The sequence below is a fragment of the Carettochelys insculpta genome, chromosome 32 (assembly GCF_033958435.1).
Source record: "Carettochelys insculpta isolate YL-2023 chromosome 32, ASM3395843v1, whole genome shotgun sequence".
Classification (NCBI taxonomy): Eukaryota; Metazoa; Chordata; order Testudines; family Carettochelyidae; genus Carettochelys; species Carettochelys insculpta.
In genome coordinates, this window is record NC_134168.1 from 3,174,849 (window position 1) to 3,191,653 (window position 16,805).

General features: G+C 51.3%; 2 protein-coding genes across 2 annotated transcripts; both read left to right on the forward strand.

Annotated features, from left to right (window-relative positions):
- The first annotated feature begins 6,590 nt into the window (after positions 1-6,590).
- On the forward strand, positions 6,591-7,508 carry LOC142004656 (olfactory receptor 10D3-like). Its single transcript, XM_074982289.1, has one exon. The coding sequence runs from the start codon at positions 6,591-6,593 to the stop codon at positions 7,506-7,508; it is 918 nt and encodes a 305-aa protein (XP_074838390.1).
- A 4,728-nt stretch (positions 7,509-12,236) lies between these two features.
- LOC142004651 (olfactory receptor 10D3-like) lies at positions 12,237-13,169 on the forward strand. Its single transcript, XM_074982279.1, has one exon. The coding sequence runs from the start codon at positions 12,237-12,239 to the stop codon at positions 13,167-13,169; it is 933 nt and encodes a 310-aa protein (XP_074838380.1).
- The last annotated feature ends 3,636 nt before the right edge of the window (positions 13,170-16,805 follow it).

Below are 16,805 nucleotides of genomic sequence, written 5' to 3' on the forward strand. Positions count from 1 at the left end.
TATCCCCACACATACATCTCTCTCTATCTCGGTACACCCCCTCTCTGGCAAGTCAGAGAAATCCCCATGCACAGGGGCTGAGTGGGACACCCAAAAATGTGGTGCCCCAAGTTTTTGGATGCCCCACACAGCCACATATTTTGTGCCTGGGTCGGGAGGGCTCTGCCTGTCCCTCCAGTAGAGCTCCCCATTCCCAAAACAGCAGGGCCCAGGGGCAGGCTAGCAGGGCTCCTTCAGCTCTGTGCTTTGAGCAGGAAGGGGGAGGAGAAAGGAAGATTCACAGAAGCCAACCTCAAGCCCTAGAGCGCACCAGCAGTTTTAAGACAGAGCTCACTGTCTGCCACCACTCAGCACCACAGGGCAGGGAAAGGGCACGATGATCCTGGTCTGGCTGGCGGTGCTGGTGGGACATGCAAAGCTCGGTGAGGGGCGACTTTCACCACGAAGGGTGGGCTGAGCTACCTGCAGTCCCCACTAGAGTCGGGGGGAGCCATCCAGTGTCCTGAGATGGCAACAGAAGCATGAGCTGGAGCAGCTGTGAGTGCCAAGACCAGGGAAGTGTACGGCAGGACAGCAAGAGAGAAATGCGAGTGTCTGGTTTTTTGCTAGAGAGAAATTGTTCAGGGTCAGATTGATCGATGGCTGAAGCACTGCACGAGGCAGAGCAAACAGAGAGCTGGTCAGCGAGCTAGCTGGGATACTGGAGAGGAAAGAATGGCCAGGCAGGCAAGGGTGTACATGGGGTTGGCTGGCCAGAGAGACAGTGTATCAACCAACCCTTGTCTTTGCAGGCCATGGTCAGGATGCCGTGTTCCAGTCCCCTCCTGCCCTGACAGTGCCAGCTGGACGCAGGGCAACTCTGAGCTGCAATTTTTCCACCAGCAACAATTTTCCCTATCTCTTCTGGTACCGGCAGTTCCTGCACCAGCCTCCGCAGATGCTTATTCAGCTCTACAAATCTGAGCCCAGAAAGGAACTCGGGCAATTCTCCGCTGAATTACACATGGGGAATTACACGGCTCCCCTGGTGATCCGGGATGTGACTCTCCAGGACCAGGCGGGGTATCTCTGTGCGCTGAGACCCACACTGAGGGAAGACAGCCTGGGTCTCTGCACAAAAAGGGGTGGGCGGGCTCAGTAAGAACAGCCAGCCAGGAGGGAAAGAGCGAGAGGCAGATGACAGAGTAAACAGCCACAGAGAGAGAACGCACACGTGACTGATATTTGAGTTGGGTAGCTAATGGATATACACGAAATACACTTTCATCTTCGTGTGGACAACCTCTGTGTCCATGGCAAGTCTTTGTGCGTGGGCCGCCTGTGTTTTGTGGGCATGCATCCCCTCTGTGTCACGTGCGAGTGTGTTGGATGGGTGTGAAACAGGAAGTGATTGTGGAGTCAAAAGAGCTGGCTGGCAGATAGCAACACAGTCAGACAGACAGAAGCAAGGAAAGCAAGCCAAAGCCCTGCAGGCTGTGTGAGAAGGTGAATGAAATTGTCATCCCACCATGAGGACACTTTCAGTTCTTCTGTTCACCCTTGGTCAGTAGCGTTTGCAATCTCTTTTTGCAGGTTTCCAGCCTGCATTTGAATGTTGCATTTCTGAGCCAGTGACTTGCTCCTTAATCATGTTCTGCTTCTCTCCCTGCAGCGGCTTCACGATGGGTCATGGCCCAGGTTTTCCAGCTCCCCCAGATCACATCCATGGAAGGAGAAAGGGTCTCGATCCCATGCCATCAAAATGTCACCTCTGTGGATACAATGTATTGGTACAAACAGCCCCAACAAGGCCAGGGGGTGCTGAGCTTTCTAGGGTCTGGGTTTGATGGCTCTTCCAGCGCTGGAGAATTCACCATGGTTGTGAACAAGGACTTCCGCTCCACCAACCTCACCCGAGACAGAGCCAGGGTGAGCGAGGCTGGCATCTACTTCTGCGCAGTGAGACACACAGCAAAAGGAACCCAGCTGCCAGCTGTACAGAAACCCACAGCCTGTCTTTCTGCCACGCTTGCTCACAGCCCTGCTGCCTTCCCTACATTAGGTGTGCTGAGCCACACCTTCTGGGGAGCTGCCCATTGACTGCGAGGCAGTGATAACTGATTTACACCTGCTGGAGATCTGCTCCATTGACTTCAATGGGGCTACACCAGTTTCCACTGGCTACTGATCTGGCCCTGTACAGTCACATAAGTACATACCTGCGCTCTCCTGCACACCCCAGACACAAGTAACTGTTCAACATTTGAGCCATTAGATGGATGCCCAGAACTTTCTTGTGTTGGGAGAATTTTAAACGGTTTATAGGCTGGAATTTTTCAGAGAAGCCAAAGGGAGTGAGGTGCCCAGCTCAGTAGTAGAGCAGTACCTAACTCTCTTAAACTCCTTTGAAACTCCCATCCACATCTTATACTACTCCTTTCCTGAGGAAATTAAAAAACATCGGAGAAGTTCCTGACAACACCATCCTTGCCACCATGGATGTAGAACCTCTGTACACTACTATTCCACACCAAAACGGATTACAAGCGATCACGAATACTAGCCCTGATGTCATCACAGCCAGTCGGGTGTCTGACCTCTGCAACTTTGTTCTCACCCACAGTTATTTCCAATTCGGTGACAATTTATACCTCCAGATTAGTGGAACTGCTATGGGCACTAGCACGGCCCCACAATGGCTGACCTGGAACAACGACCTGGAACAACGATTCCTCAGCTCTCATCCCCTATTACCCCTCCTCTACTTACGATACATCGATGACATCTTTATGATTTGGACCCATGGTACAGAGACTCTAGAAGAATTCCGCAGAGACTTTAACAATCTGCACCCCACCATCAACTTATGCCTTGACCACTCCACGCAAGAGATACATTTCCTGGACACTACTGTACTAGGCAAGGATGGCCTGATCGGTACCACACTCTACCAGAAATCCACTGATCGCTATACTTACCTACATGCTTCTAGCTTCCATCCTGCACACACAACTAGATTCATTGTTTACAGTCAAGCCCTTAGGTACGATCGCATTTGCTCTGATCCTACCGACGGAGGCTGAAAACTACAAGATCTCTACCAAATATTCATATACCTGAATTGCCCACCAGGAGAAATAAAAAAAAAATAAATCAACAGGGCCAGAGGAATACCCAGACACCAGCTACTCCAAGATAGGCCCAAAAAAGGCCAAGAACAGAACACCACTGATCATTACAGCCCCCAACTCAAAGCACTGCAAACACATGATTAAAGACCTACAACCTATCCTTAATCAGGATGCCACACTCCAGAAGGCCCTAGATGACAGGTCTATTCTCTCCTACAGACAACCTCCCAGCCTCATGAGGATTCTCACCCACAACCACAGGCTATACCACAATACCACCAATCCTGGAACTTTTCCTTGCAACAAGACCTGTTGCGAATTTTGTCCACATATCTATTCTGGAGATACCATCACTGGACTGAACCAGGTTATTCACAGACCCACAGGCACATTCTCACGTTCCTCAACTAACATCACATATGCCATCGGCCGTGTCTACACGTGCCCCAAACTTCGAAATGGCCACGCAAATGGCCATTTCGAAGTTTACTAATGAAGCGCTGAAATGCATATTCAGCGCTTCATTAGCATGCGGGCGGCAGCGGCACTTCGAAATTGCCGCGGATTGCCGCCGCGCGTCTCGTCCAGATGGGGCTCCTTTTCGAAAGGACCCCGCCTACTTCGAAGTCCCCTTATTCCCATCAGCTCATGGGAGTAAGGGGACTTCGAAGTAGGCGGGGTCCTTTCGAAAAGGAGCCCCGTCTGGACGAGACGCGCGGCGGCAATCCGCGGCAATTTCGAAGTGCCGCTGCCGCCCGCATGCTAATGAAGCGCTGAACATGCATTTCAGCGCTTCATTAGTAAACTTCGAAATGGCCATTTGCGTGGCCATTTCGAAGTTTGGGGCACGTGTAGATGTAGCCATCGTGCCAACAATGCCCAGATGCTTTGTATATTGGACAGACTTCAAACTCTTAGACGAAGACGTAATGGGCATAAAACAGACATAACAACACTCCTGATTCACAAACCTGTCAGCCAGCTCTGTAACGGAGTGGGCCGTTCTGTTAACGACTGAAGAGTTTGCATCTTACTGAAGAGGAATTTTCACAGCAGTTTGGAAAGAGAGGGGGCTGAACTCTCTTTTATATTCAAATTTGACACATTAACACGTGGTTTGAACTGGGAGGAGAATTTTCTAGCTTATTATAGGGGCTCTTTTGCATACTTGGCTTTATCTAATTCTTGACTCCCCCACTGCCCCTTCACCTTCTGCCCCTCTGCTCTCTGATTTGCTCACCTTGATTATATTTTTTTGATTTGTCAACCTTGATTACTATGTTTGGTTCTCTCTGAGTTAAATACTGAGTCTGTTCTGGTATGGCTATGGTCTGAAGTGGGTCTGTCCCATGAAAGCTCATCATCTAATAAATTATTTTGTTAGTAGTTAAAGTGCTACTTTACTGCTTTTTTGTTTTGATAGTATATAGACTAGCACGGCTTTCTATCTGTTACGATTCCTTTGGCACTGTGTTACCAACCCAAACCTCAAGAGGGCGTGTAGCACCCCGATACGAACAGTGCTTCACTCACACACTGCTTTCAAGACGTAAAAATCCTCTTGCTTCCAGGTCTAGAGCAATCTGCAGCTGATGGAGCTAGGAGGTTACTTCCACTGCTGGCAGTTCATCCCATGGCTGCTGTCGCCTCCCCACCACCATGTTTTAAAAAAATTGGCTTATGAATAAGAATATGAGTAATTTGAAGATGCTTCAGACAACATACTCCATGTAACATACCAATGTGCTGCTGAATGTGGGTACTCTACTTTTGTGCATATAACAGCCGCCACACGGGGTCAGACCAATGATCCATCTAGCCCAGTGCCCTGTTTTCCGACAGCATCCATGCCAGATGCTCCAGAGGGAGTGGACATAACAGGTAGTCACTGAGAGATCCCTCCCGTCATCCATTCCCAGCCTCTGACAACAGAGCCTGGGGACACCATCCCTACCCATCCTGGCTCATAGCCACTGACATCTCTGTCCTCCATGGATTTATCTAGTTCTAGTTACCTAATTGCGCGCGCGTCTCTCTTGCTGTGAAGTTACACAACAAGTGCCAAGTTTCAGTGCCGTGACCAGTACACCAGGTGACTATCCCCAGATGGCCCTGGGGAATACACCCTTTGCAGCTGCCTCCTGCCAGCTGTCTCACATCTGCCTCTACTGATGGCAGCCCTCATCGCAAGGTACCAAGTGGCAAACAGCTTGTGCAAAGGGCAGGTGAATTGGTTCCTCTGCTCAGGGCTCAGACTGTGGGAGGGAACTAAGCTCCCAAAGGTGCAACCAAGAGCAGCTTAAATGCTCCTGCAGCTCGAGCTCACGAGCAGTGGCTCCGTCCATGCTGCCCAGTCACTACGCAGGTCTTGTGTTTAGCCGTCCCCTTCCTTAAGGCAGACGATCTCCACATCCCCACCACAGACTGCACGGGCCTAGAAGGTCTAACTCCATGGCTGCAGGTGGGTCAAGGGAAGAACAAGGTAAAGACTTCCACCCGCTGCTGACTGTGTGACTCCTGAGCAAGACAGAGCGTAAGCTACTGACATGTCCTACGTTTCCTCCTCCTCTGCCTTGGCTCTGACTTTTTCCTTCTCCACTTCTCTCTCTCGCTCAGTCTCACTTTCTAGCCATCACATGGGGGGGACTAGCGCTCCGACCTGGCACAGAAACATTCCGTCTCAGATGCCTGACTGGTAGGTTGTGGCTCAGGGTCAAACTGATCACCAGGTTTCAGGTGCATCAGGCACCTCCTTCAGATCAGATCTGCATGACTTTTGGGGTTTTCTTCCTGCGCCTTCTTCTGAAGCAGAGAGTTGGTCACCTGCTTATATCATCTTTGTCTCTCAGTCTGTCAGTTCCCAACTTCAGGCACTGATGGCTCCTGGGTCTCGTCTGCTCTTTGCCTGAGGTTACAGAAATTTAGTTGTTTGATAACAGATGTTGTTGGGTGTACATGGTGGGATTTTAACAGCCTGTGATGTATTAGATTATCGCACGGACCTTTTGGACCATAAGCTCTCTCAAACTCTTCCCACCGTTCAATATTCAATTTCTCTGTACAGACACACAGTGGAGAAATCAGCGTCATCAAACTGAAGCATTTTGGTGGTTCTCTTTCTGCTTTGTGTGCTCATTGTGAAGACACCTAGGAATCAGGTAAATTCGTGTTCCAATGCATGATAATTCACCTAGCTTTTATTAGTTTTTCTTTGCCTCCCTGAGGCCACGATGAGGGGTGAGCTATAAGAAATGAATGGACGAGAACAGAGTTGAACAGAATTGAGCAGAGTCATTGAGAACCAGCCAAATGTGAGAGTCCTGACTTGCCAGTCACTGTCATCAAGCTTTGGCTAGTTAGGAAGATTTATCTGTCTAGATTAAGGCTTGGGGGATGCAGAGGGATAAACAAATCACTATTTATTGAGACTGCTAATCTGGTTGCATAATCTCTGTGCCTCTAGGAATGACCCAATCTCGCATGGAAATGGAGAATCGCACTGTGGTGGCAGAATTCATCCTTTTAGGAATCCCCAACACCAAAGGCCTTGAGAACATCCTCTTTGCAACCTTCTTAGCCCTCTACCTCTGTACCCTGCTGAGCAACCTGCTCATTTTATTAGCTGTCCTTGCTGACTCCCGCCTGCACACGCCCATGTATTTCTTTCTCTGCAATCTTGCCATCATTGACCTTGGATACTCTTCCATAAGCACCCCAAAATTGCTGGCCAACCTCTGGGCAAAGAGTAGAACCATTTCACTGGGTGGGTGCACGTCCCAGGTCTTCTTCTACCACTTCCTTGGTAGCACTGAGTGCCTGCTCTACACCGTCATGGCTTATGACAGGTACGTGGCCATCTGCCACCCTCTGCGCTACCTGGTCATTATGAACTGGAGGGTGTGCACCCTCCTGGCTGCCGGCACCTGGGTCACCAGCTCCTTCCATGCCACCATCCTCACCAGCCTGACCTTCACGCTGCCCTACTGCGGGTCCAATGAGGTTGACTCTTTCCTGTGTGATATTTTCCCTGTGGTCAAGCTGGCCTGTGCGGACACATATGTCATCGAGACTGTGACTTTCACGAACACTGGCATGGTACCCACAACCTGCTTCCTCCTCATCCTCATGTCCTACATCAGGATTGGTGCCTCCGTGGTGAGAATGCACAGTGCTGAGCATGGTCGGAAAGCTGTCTCCACTTGTGCCTCACATCTGACAGTCGTATGCTTCTTTTTTGGGCCCTGCGCCCTCCTCTATACCCAGCCCTCGATGAGCAACGAGCTGGCTACCCGCATTCAGATCTTTTGTGATGTTGTTACCCCACTGCTGAACCCGCTGGTCTACACGCTCAGGAATAAGGATGTCAAGGCAGCATTAAGGAAAATGAAACGTGGCTAAACCCAGCCCAGCAAAATTTGCTAGCTGCAATGGGATAGCTCATTTTTCTCCCCCCCGCCCCCCTCCCCCGAGCCTCATGGGAATGAAATTACAGGCAGAGATGGTGAGACTTTAAAAAGGCACAAAGGCCCACAAAGTTGGTGGAAGCTGGGAATCCAATTCACATGTTTGCCTTTAGAAATCTCCCTCCATGTTTTCTGCTGTTGGAGCTCCACTGAAAATCACCACAGATACATCACAGCTTGGGCTAAAGCTTGATGGGAGGTCAGTGGCATCACACCAAGGTTAAGAGTTAGATTAATAGATTACTAAAGCCAAAAGAGAGTGCTGCCGTTCTCTGTGTTGGAGCAACAGTTTACATAACCCAATACCCTGCCTTATGTCAGTGGCTGCAAAAATATCCCCATAAATGATTCCTAGAGAAGGAAGTTTAGAAAAATATCTAGTCCTGATTTTGAAATTGTCCTTGATGGAAACTTCACTTCGTAAATGTTTTGATGGCTAATTAGCTCATTCCACAGTTTCAGTCTGATTTTGTCTAGCTTCAGCTTGCAGCTGCTCGATCTGTTCAGATCTTCACCTGTCTGTCAGACGAAAGAGCCCCCAATTAAATATTAGCTCTCCATGTAGAATACTACAGGCTCTAACTAAATTACCCCCTGACCCTCCAAAGAACGCAGACTACAGTGCCTAAGAGAAGAAATCCAGGAATGGAATGTCAGTATGCACAAACTGCGCACGTTGATTTTAAAAATTGTGGTAGCTTCTGCTGGACAATATGAAATCTCCATTCACCTCCCAGCCACGGGCATGGGGCTGGGGTGAAGGGAGAAGCCAGAAGAACTGGGGGCTGTAGTATTTGGTAACTAAGAACTGTATCAATTCAACACAGCGACATTTAAAGACCCCAGAGGGCACATTTGCAAGCCATTACCTTGTGCCTAAGATGAAGGACTGAGACACAGGAAATATGGGTCCAAATACAGGCTGTGTGAACGATCCTCTTTTGGGGGCTGGATTCGATAACCTCCTGAAGTCCCTCCCAGCCCCAGGGTTCTGTGACCTGCAATAACTTGGTAGATTGATTTGTGACTCTTTTTTCTTCACCAGTCATATATGAATAATTAAATCCTGTGCCATTCTTGGCTATTAAACAAGTACACAATTGGGACAGTCGCTTACTGTGTGTCCATGATGGGCGCAGCACAAAGGGGCCCATGTCTGAACGGTAGGTCCCACTATGCTACCCATGGTAAGAAGAGGGAGAATACAAACAACAATGGAGTTCTGGATCTGAGGTTCATGGCAATGACACTCAGAGCTCAGCTTATACAGATGAAGCATAACTGCTAAGTCTGGCAGAGAGATGGCCCAGCTCGGGGACTCTCATAATATCAACCATTTAATTAATCCCAACAGCCTTGGCACCCCTTGGGATGCTACAAATGGGTTGGGGATAGTACACCATGCAGATGAATTATCACATCTCCCGCTATCCCCTCCGTCGTGGTTCCCCAGAAGCAGGCCCACCAGAGGAAGGCCAGAAAAAGACTGTGGTTAGAGAAATCACAAGCATTTTGTTAGAGCTGTGGCGCTAGGGTGGATGGACGAGATCGCTACAGGGAAACCTGACCTGGCTAGAGAAGAGCAGCTTTGGTTCACGGCATTAGCCGTGATGCTCTGAAAGCCCTTACTTCTGACCCCGACTGTGCAAGGCGGAGGGTAAGAGAACACACCGGCGCCCCAGTAGGCACAGTGTGATGTTCAGTCCATTGAAAAGAGGCGGCTCGACGTCGATAACTCTGCCTGTTGTTAACAGCGCACTCTGAAAAGTCAGGTCTGCCAGATGCTACATCTGAGCTGCACCCGGAACAAGGGTGCCAGGATCCGGGGTCAGGTGTGTGGGGGGGGCGGGGGGGAGGGCAGGGGCAGCTGCTGTACTGCCCCAAACAACTCGCTGATGTGCCCCGGAGTCTCTGCTGTCTCACCGGACACACGGCGTCTCCCACCTGCACCGTGGTGAATTTCACCCTCATGCCTCCCCACACCATCACATGGATACATCCCTGTGCAGGGCAGCAGCAAAGGACCTGGGGACTACAGTGGATGAGAAGCTGGAAATGATCAGCAGTGGGTCCTTGTAGCCAAGGAGTCTAACAGCAGATTGGGATGCACTAGGAACATTTCCAGCAGATCTAGGGAAGTGGGACGCTGTTATCCCCCTTTATTCAGCACCGGTGAGGCCATATCAGGAGTAGTGTGTCCAGTTCTGGGGCCCCCAGTATAGGAGGGATGTGGATGCATTGGTGAGGGCCCAGCAGAAGGCCTCCGAAGAGATTAGAGCGCGGGAGCACACGATCTACGAGGGGAGGCTGAAGGCTTTGGGCTAATCTAATTTGTAGAAGAGTGAGGGGGATCTGACAGCGGCCTCCAACTTCCTGAGGGGGTGTTCTAAGGCAGATGGAGAGAGGCTGTTCTCAGTAGTGACGGGTGGCAGAACAAGGAGCAATGGTCTGAAGTTACAGTGGGGGAGGTCTAAATTGGATATTAGGGAAAAACAGAGGGATTTTTTGTGCTGGTCCCAAGTCCTGGCAGCTTGGTGAATCCAGACATGGGCTTGGCTGGGGTCAGGAGGAGCCGGCTGACTACCGGCACCATTTTTTTTTTTCCAGAAAAGGCAGTGGAAAAAACTACTGGACTAGGAGGGTGGTGAAGCACTGGAAGTTGTTTTTAAGTCCCAGCTTGACCAAGCCCTGGCTGGGATAATTCAGTTGGTGTTGGCCCAGCTTTGGGCAGGGGGCTGGACTCAATGGCCTCCTGAGGTCTCTTCCAGCCCTGGGATTCTGTGATCGTAGAAGGTGCTGCTGGATTCAAAGGCCTCCAGCTGAATCTCAGGCTCCATTTTCTCTGCTATCACACCACTGGGGTGGAAGCCTTTGGCTTGTGTCATGTAGTAGGAGAACCCAGATGAACATCTCTCCAGACAACAACTGGGTTAGATTACTAGCTGGTAGAAATCAATACAACTTCTTTGATTCCAATGGAGCTACTTCTGATTTACAGCAGAATGAGTGGACAGAAGGGAAGCAGCCCCAGGGAATCGACTAGAGTTCCCCAGGAGTTAGACAAGGGGGAGGGAAAACAGAATCCAGACACTGGTGGAGCTGGGGAACTGGCCCTTTCAGTTCCATGGCACTACGCTAATTTACCTTGGCTGCAGGCCTGACCCCAGGACTCTGTGTGCATCCTCAAAAATATTTTGGAGATCTCCATTCATTAGTGATGCTGCCGAGGTCTCAGACCAGGAGCCTGATGGGGATACAGGGCCGTGGTCCCCAAGGGCCCAAAGGGGATTTAAAGACCAGGGAGCGCTGGGAGGATGCTAGAAGCTGTGAAGCTCTGCAGCAGCATGGGGCAAGATGCAGTGGGCAGCCCTGGCCAGCTTGGGAGAGGATTAGGGCTTCTGGTGGGACGCCAAGTGCCCAGGCTGTGCTGCCTCCTGGGCCATGGGCTGCTCTGGGTAAGGAAGACAGATGGTGCTACTCAAGAGTCACGGCCGGGACAGAAAGGAAGTAACTCATTCACGTACACCCACTTCTGCCAACGCAGCCAGCATAAGGCGCCTGGTAAAGATCTTCTCGCTCTATCCCTCAGTCCCTGTCTGTCCCTGATCCTGTCACTGCCTCACTCCCAGGGAGAGGTCAGCCAGGGATTTCCTGCAGGGAAGAAACAATGCAGCTGCCTGGCCACCGGTCTCTGTGCAGTGCCTGTTTCTGGGGTGGGTCTCTGTATCATTTATCTCCCTCTCTCCATCTCTCATAACCCCCACACACCAGCGTCTCCCCTGCAGCCCAGCCTCTTCTGCGCGGGGAAACTGCTGGCAAAGTGCAAACAGACACTTCGTTATTATCCCTTAACTCTCACCTAAGAAATCCCCTCTGGCAGGACGACTACACAGCCCAGCCCGCTGATCTCAGCTGAGGCACTGGAACCGTTTCTATAGTGCCGGGGCTGAGAGTCATTGAACCAAACTGTGACCCCTGGGTAGGATGGAAACCACGTTCATGCTGGGGTACAGCTGCACCCGAAAACTCCTAAATCCAGCACCTCCAACTGTGACTATACTCCCCTTCTCCTTCTCTCTCTAACCTAATAATATGCCCTTTGCCAACACTTCACCACCGCTTTCACTGGTTTATATATGCCACCCTAGTTCTTTTCCGTAGTGCAGTGCGAGGATTGTTTTGGCTGATAGCTCAGATTTATGTCCATTCATCAGTGCAGCTTAAGTAGAAGAGAGGTTCTGGAAGAGGGGAGTTGAGGAAATGTTGTTCTCGAGCAGCTTAACACATGTTGGAATATTGTGGGGCCACGCGGGTGCCCGTAGTGGTGCTGCGGACAAAGGTATAGATTACCCCCAAATCAGAAATACTTGTGGATGAGGACAACGTGGAATAGAATACAGTAAAACAGAATAGTATAGAGTGATTTGCTTTGTTTGTCGCTTGGCTGTGAGATCTTCTCACATTTCATGTTCTCAGCTAGCACCGTGAGTCTCTGATCCCCATCAGGCAGGACAGTCAGAAGCATATTCACCGCTCCTAATGAAAGTGACTAATCGGGGAAGCCGAAGGAAGGGTGAGCACTGCAGCTGTGGGGCACTATGTATTTTTATTTCAGTAACTCACTGGCACTATTTCTCTCTGTTACCCGAGGAAGGAGTCCTAAATGGCAACAGTCAACCAGACATCGGTGACTCATTTCATCCTCTTAGGGATCCCCAACACTGATGGCTTCCAGTCCATCCTCTTCTTCACCTTCTTAGCTTTCTACCTCTGCACCCTGCTGGGCAACCTGCTCATCTTAACTGCCATCATTGCGGACTCACACCTGCACACCCCCATGTACTTCTTCCTCTGCAACCTCGCCATTGTGGACCTTGGATTCTCTTCCATCAGCACCCCAAAATTGCTGGACATCCTCTGGGCCAAAGGGAGAACTATCTCGCTGGGCGGGTGCATGTCTCAGGTCTTCTTCTTACACGTATTTTCCTGTACTGAGGGTGTGTTCTGCACTGTCATGGCCTTTGACAGATACGTGGCCATCTGCCACCCGTTGCGTTATCTGCTTATCATGAACTGGAGGGTGTGCGTCCTCCTGGCTGCTGGCAGCTGGATTGCCGGCTCCTTCCACGCCACCATCCTCACCAGCCTGACCTTCACACTGCCCTTCTGCAGGTCCAACGTGGTGGACTATTTCTTCTGTGATGTCTTCCTGGTGGCCAAGCTGGCCTGTGCAGACACGTACATACTTGAGTCTGTGAGCTTCGTTAACCTGGGGTTGGTGCCCATGACCCTCTTTCTCCTCATCCTCACCTCCTATATCAGGATCGTCTACTCTGTCCTGAAGATGAACTCGGGCGAAGGGCGACGCAAAGCGACCTCCACTTGTGCCTCACACCTGGTGGTGGTGACGATGTTCTTTGGGCCTTGTGCCCTGATCTACACGCAACCCCAGCTGAGCGAGGTCCTGGTGACCCCTGTGCACATCTTCGGCAACGTGGTCACGCCCATGTTGAACCCGCTCATCTACACGCTGAGGAACAAGGAGGTGAAAGCGGGTCTGAAGAAACTGAGAGGGGGTCAGAGAACGGTACGTTGATGTGCTGCAGCTGCAGGAGTACCTTGTGCATATATATGCAAATACAGATACAAACATATCTTAATGGCTGTTCCCTGGATTTTGTGAACCTCTCTGTCCCTCCCTCTCTTTTGCTCCACAGCCCATGAAGCCCCTTCTATCTAGTGGGAGCTGTAGAAATCAGACATGCTCTTACATATCCCTCCTTGTCTTTGCCATGCTGTTAGGCTAATGTTTTCAAAGTTTCCTAAGGGGCAGGCACGCTCAGTCTTCATTCAGATAAATAGGGCCCGGAAATCCAAACCTGGGAGATAATCTAAAAATCTCAGCCTTATCACAGACCTACTCAACTAAGTGTCACAGTAAAGCAGGTTTTCCAGTCATTCAGCTGTTCTCATGGCCCTTGCGTGAAAGCTGTCCACTTTAAGAGCAGCCATCTGGAACGGTGTACACCACAGCCGGACACAGTTTTCCAGAGGCAGTCACACCAGTGCCAAGCAGAGAGGTAAAATAACCTCTCAATTCCTACTCAGGATTGTTCCTTTGTGCATCCTAGAGTCACACGAGGTGTGCTGACCACAGTTTCCTACCAGGAGCTCACACTCAACTGAATATCCACCATGACTCTCGAATCTCTGAAAGATTCACGGGTGCTGAACACAGAACATGCTGGGGCATAAACAGGTACACCATTTTGGATTAGGGTGAGCGTGCGGGAAACAAACTGTGATTTCCATGGTTATCTACACACTTGAAAGCCATATTTTTCTGGCAGATAATTTAGCCGTTAGCTGCCTGGAGCCCTGTATCTAATTGCTACATAAAAGGCCAACAGTAGATCCTCTCAGCTCTAACAGGAATGTATTCTGAAATCGTGCAGCAAGTCACTTATGGGATACCGTTAGGGTTAGTATTAGTAGAGACCCTCACTTTGTTACAAGCTGTGTGGAGGGGTAGAGCCTCTCGGAAGTCCTGGGTCCCAGCTCAGCTCTGGGCGGGGAGTGGGTTTAAAGCAGGCAGCAGGTGCCTCTGAGATCGGTGTGAAAACGTTGGAATGGCCAGACTGAGTCATACCCAAGGCACGTCTAGCCCAGTAACCGGTCTGTCTTTTGACAGTGGTCAATGCCAGGTGCTTCCAAGGGAATGAACAACAATCGCCGAGTGATTCAGTCAAATGCCCCTTTCCCTCTCTGGCAAACCAAGGCAAGGGACTTGCACAACTTGCTGTTGAAGACACCTCTCCAAACTGGCTAACACCCATTGAGGGACCAATCCCCCATGAACTTATCTCGTGCTTTGCTGAACCTTGTTATAATCTCCGCCCTCACAACACCCTCTGGCTATCCGGTAGCCTGTGAAGAAACACCTTCTCTTGCTTGTTTGAAAGCGGGGGCCTATTGCTTTCCTTCTGTGACTCCTAATTCATGTTATTTCAAGAAATAAATACCACCAGTGGGGACTGGCCAAGCTCTGGGGACTGCCCCCCACCTCCAGTGCCCCTTCTGGCCTACAGGCTGTGGGGAGGAGCAGGGTCTGGAGGTTGCCCCTCCCTCCTGCAGAACCCCAATACACAGCGTGTAGGCTGCTGAAGGGGCAGGGTCGAGGCTCGGGGGCTGCTTGCAGCCTCCCATGGACCCCCTTCAGCTTGCAGACTGTGTGATGGGGTGGCCCTTGCAGTTGCCCCACGCCCGCCAGCCTCCAGCATGCTCCTCCCATCTTCTCCAGCCTATCTGGCGATGGGCCCAAACTCCGGGGACTACCTCCACCCAGTTGCCCACCCCCCCTCCGCCTGCAGGCTTCCTGGGGAGGGTCCGGGGGGTTGCCTCCCTCCACCTGCTCACGGTGGGCTGCAGGCTGCCACATCACCCGCTGCCCCTTCATCCTGGCTCCCAAGAAGGACGCCCACCGGAGGAAGGCCAGAAAATGGCCATGATTAGAGAAACCGCAAGCCTCTTGTTAGAGTTGTGGAGCAGGGACCAGATGGAGGAGATCTTTATAGGAAAACCCCCAGTCGAGTCCCGTTTCTTTAACATCCCTCTTTGTGCCGCGTCTGTGGATGTGTCTTATTTACACATCTTCCCAAAGACCCAGTTAATCACCACCAACCCCTTAGCACAGGTGTGCAGTGGAGATGCCGGATGCAGTCTGTGCCCATCCCACCTACCCGGCTAGTGAAGGAGCAGCTTTGGTTCATGGTGTGAGCCATAGTGCTCCAAAAGCCCTTGCTCCTGACTGTGCAAAGGAGAGCGTCAGAGAACACACCGGAGGCCCAGCTGACCCGGCACGACATCGAGTGCACTGAGAAGCGGAGACACGGTGTTGATAACCCTGCCTGTGGTTAATAGCGAACTCGGAAAGGTCAGGGCTGCCTGACTGCACCTGAGCAGTACCTGGGCCAGCACCTGGTGGGAGTGTTGGGGGAGGAATGGCGGCTGCTGAACTGCCTCAGATGTCTCACTGGATGTTCCCTGAGTTTCTGCCCTGCTGTGACAGTTCACAGCACAGGTCTACACAGTGGTGAATTTCACCCCCCCCGCATCACCGCAAGAACACATCCGTGTGCACATGCACAGAGTGCGAAGCGGGGCAGGGGAACGGGAGGATGTACAAGGTGTTGCTGGATTCAGAGGCCTCCAGCTGAATCTCTGGCCCAGTTTTCTCCTCTATCAGACCACTGGGGGGAATTCTTTCACGTGTCAGGTAGCAGAAGAAGCGAGATGAGCATCCCGTCCACCCCCCAAATTAATGGGTTAGACTATGAGCCAGTAGAAATCAACCAAACTTCTTTGATTCCAATGGAGCTACTTCTGCTTTACGCCAGAATAAGTGGTAGCAGGGAGACAGCCCTGAGAATCCATGGGTGTTCCCCAGGATTTAAATAAGGTGGAGGGAAACCAGAATCTGGACTCTGGTGTTGCAGTGCCAGGAGCTGAAAGGGACAGGTTCCCAACACTAGTTCACCCTGGCTGCAGGCCTGACCCCAGGACTACACGAGCGTCCTCAAAAATATTGTGCCATCGCTATTAATTAGCAACACTGCAGACGTCTCAGACTGGGCACCTGGTGGGGATTCAGCGTGCTGGTCCCAAAGGACCCAAGAGAGAGTTAAAGGCCAGGGAGACCTGTGGTGATGCTGGAAGCGGTGGGGCTCAGACGCAGCATGGAGCAGTGGCTTTTTTGGGCTGGCACTTGCTAGTACTGAGTACCAGCACCTTGGCAGCCCCAGCCGTAGGATTGACTGGGGGGCAGAGGTGGCGGTGAGCTGGCTGAGTACCACTTTTTTTTAAACCAAAGAAGTGCTGGTGTGGGACAATAGGTGGTGGGCGGCCCTGGCCGGCTTAGGGGCGGATTAGGCTCCTGGAGGGATGCCAAGCGCCCAGGCTGTGCCCCTCTCCGGGGCGATGGGCCGCTCTGGGTAAATAGGCTGGATGGTGAGATGCAGGGGTCACGGCTGGGGACAGAAGGGAAGAACCCCAGACAGTTGCACCCGCCTCCGCCAACGCAGCCAGTGTAAGGCGCCGGCTCTGGTAAAGATCTTCTCGCTCTGTCCCTCAGTCTCTGCCTGTCCCTGACCCTGTCGCGGCCTCGCTTCCAAGGAGAGGGCAGTCGGGGGTTTCCTGCAGAGAAGAATCAATGCAGCTGCGTGGTCACCCGTCT

Excerpts from the sequence above, each read along its gene's own strand:
- LOC142004656 (XM_074982289.1), top strand. The coding sequence starts at position 6,591 with ATGGAAATGGAGAATCGCACTGTGGTGGCAGAATTCATCCTTTTAGGA.
- LOC142004651 (XM_074982279.1), top strand. The coding sequence starts at position 12,237 with ATGGCAACAGTCAACCAGACATCGGTGACTCATTTCATCCTCTTAGGG.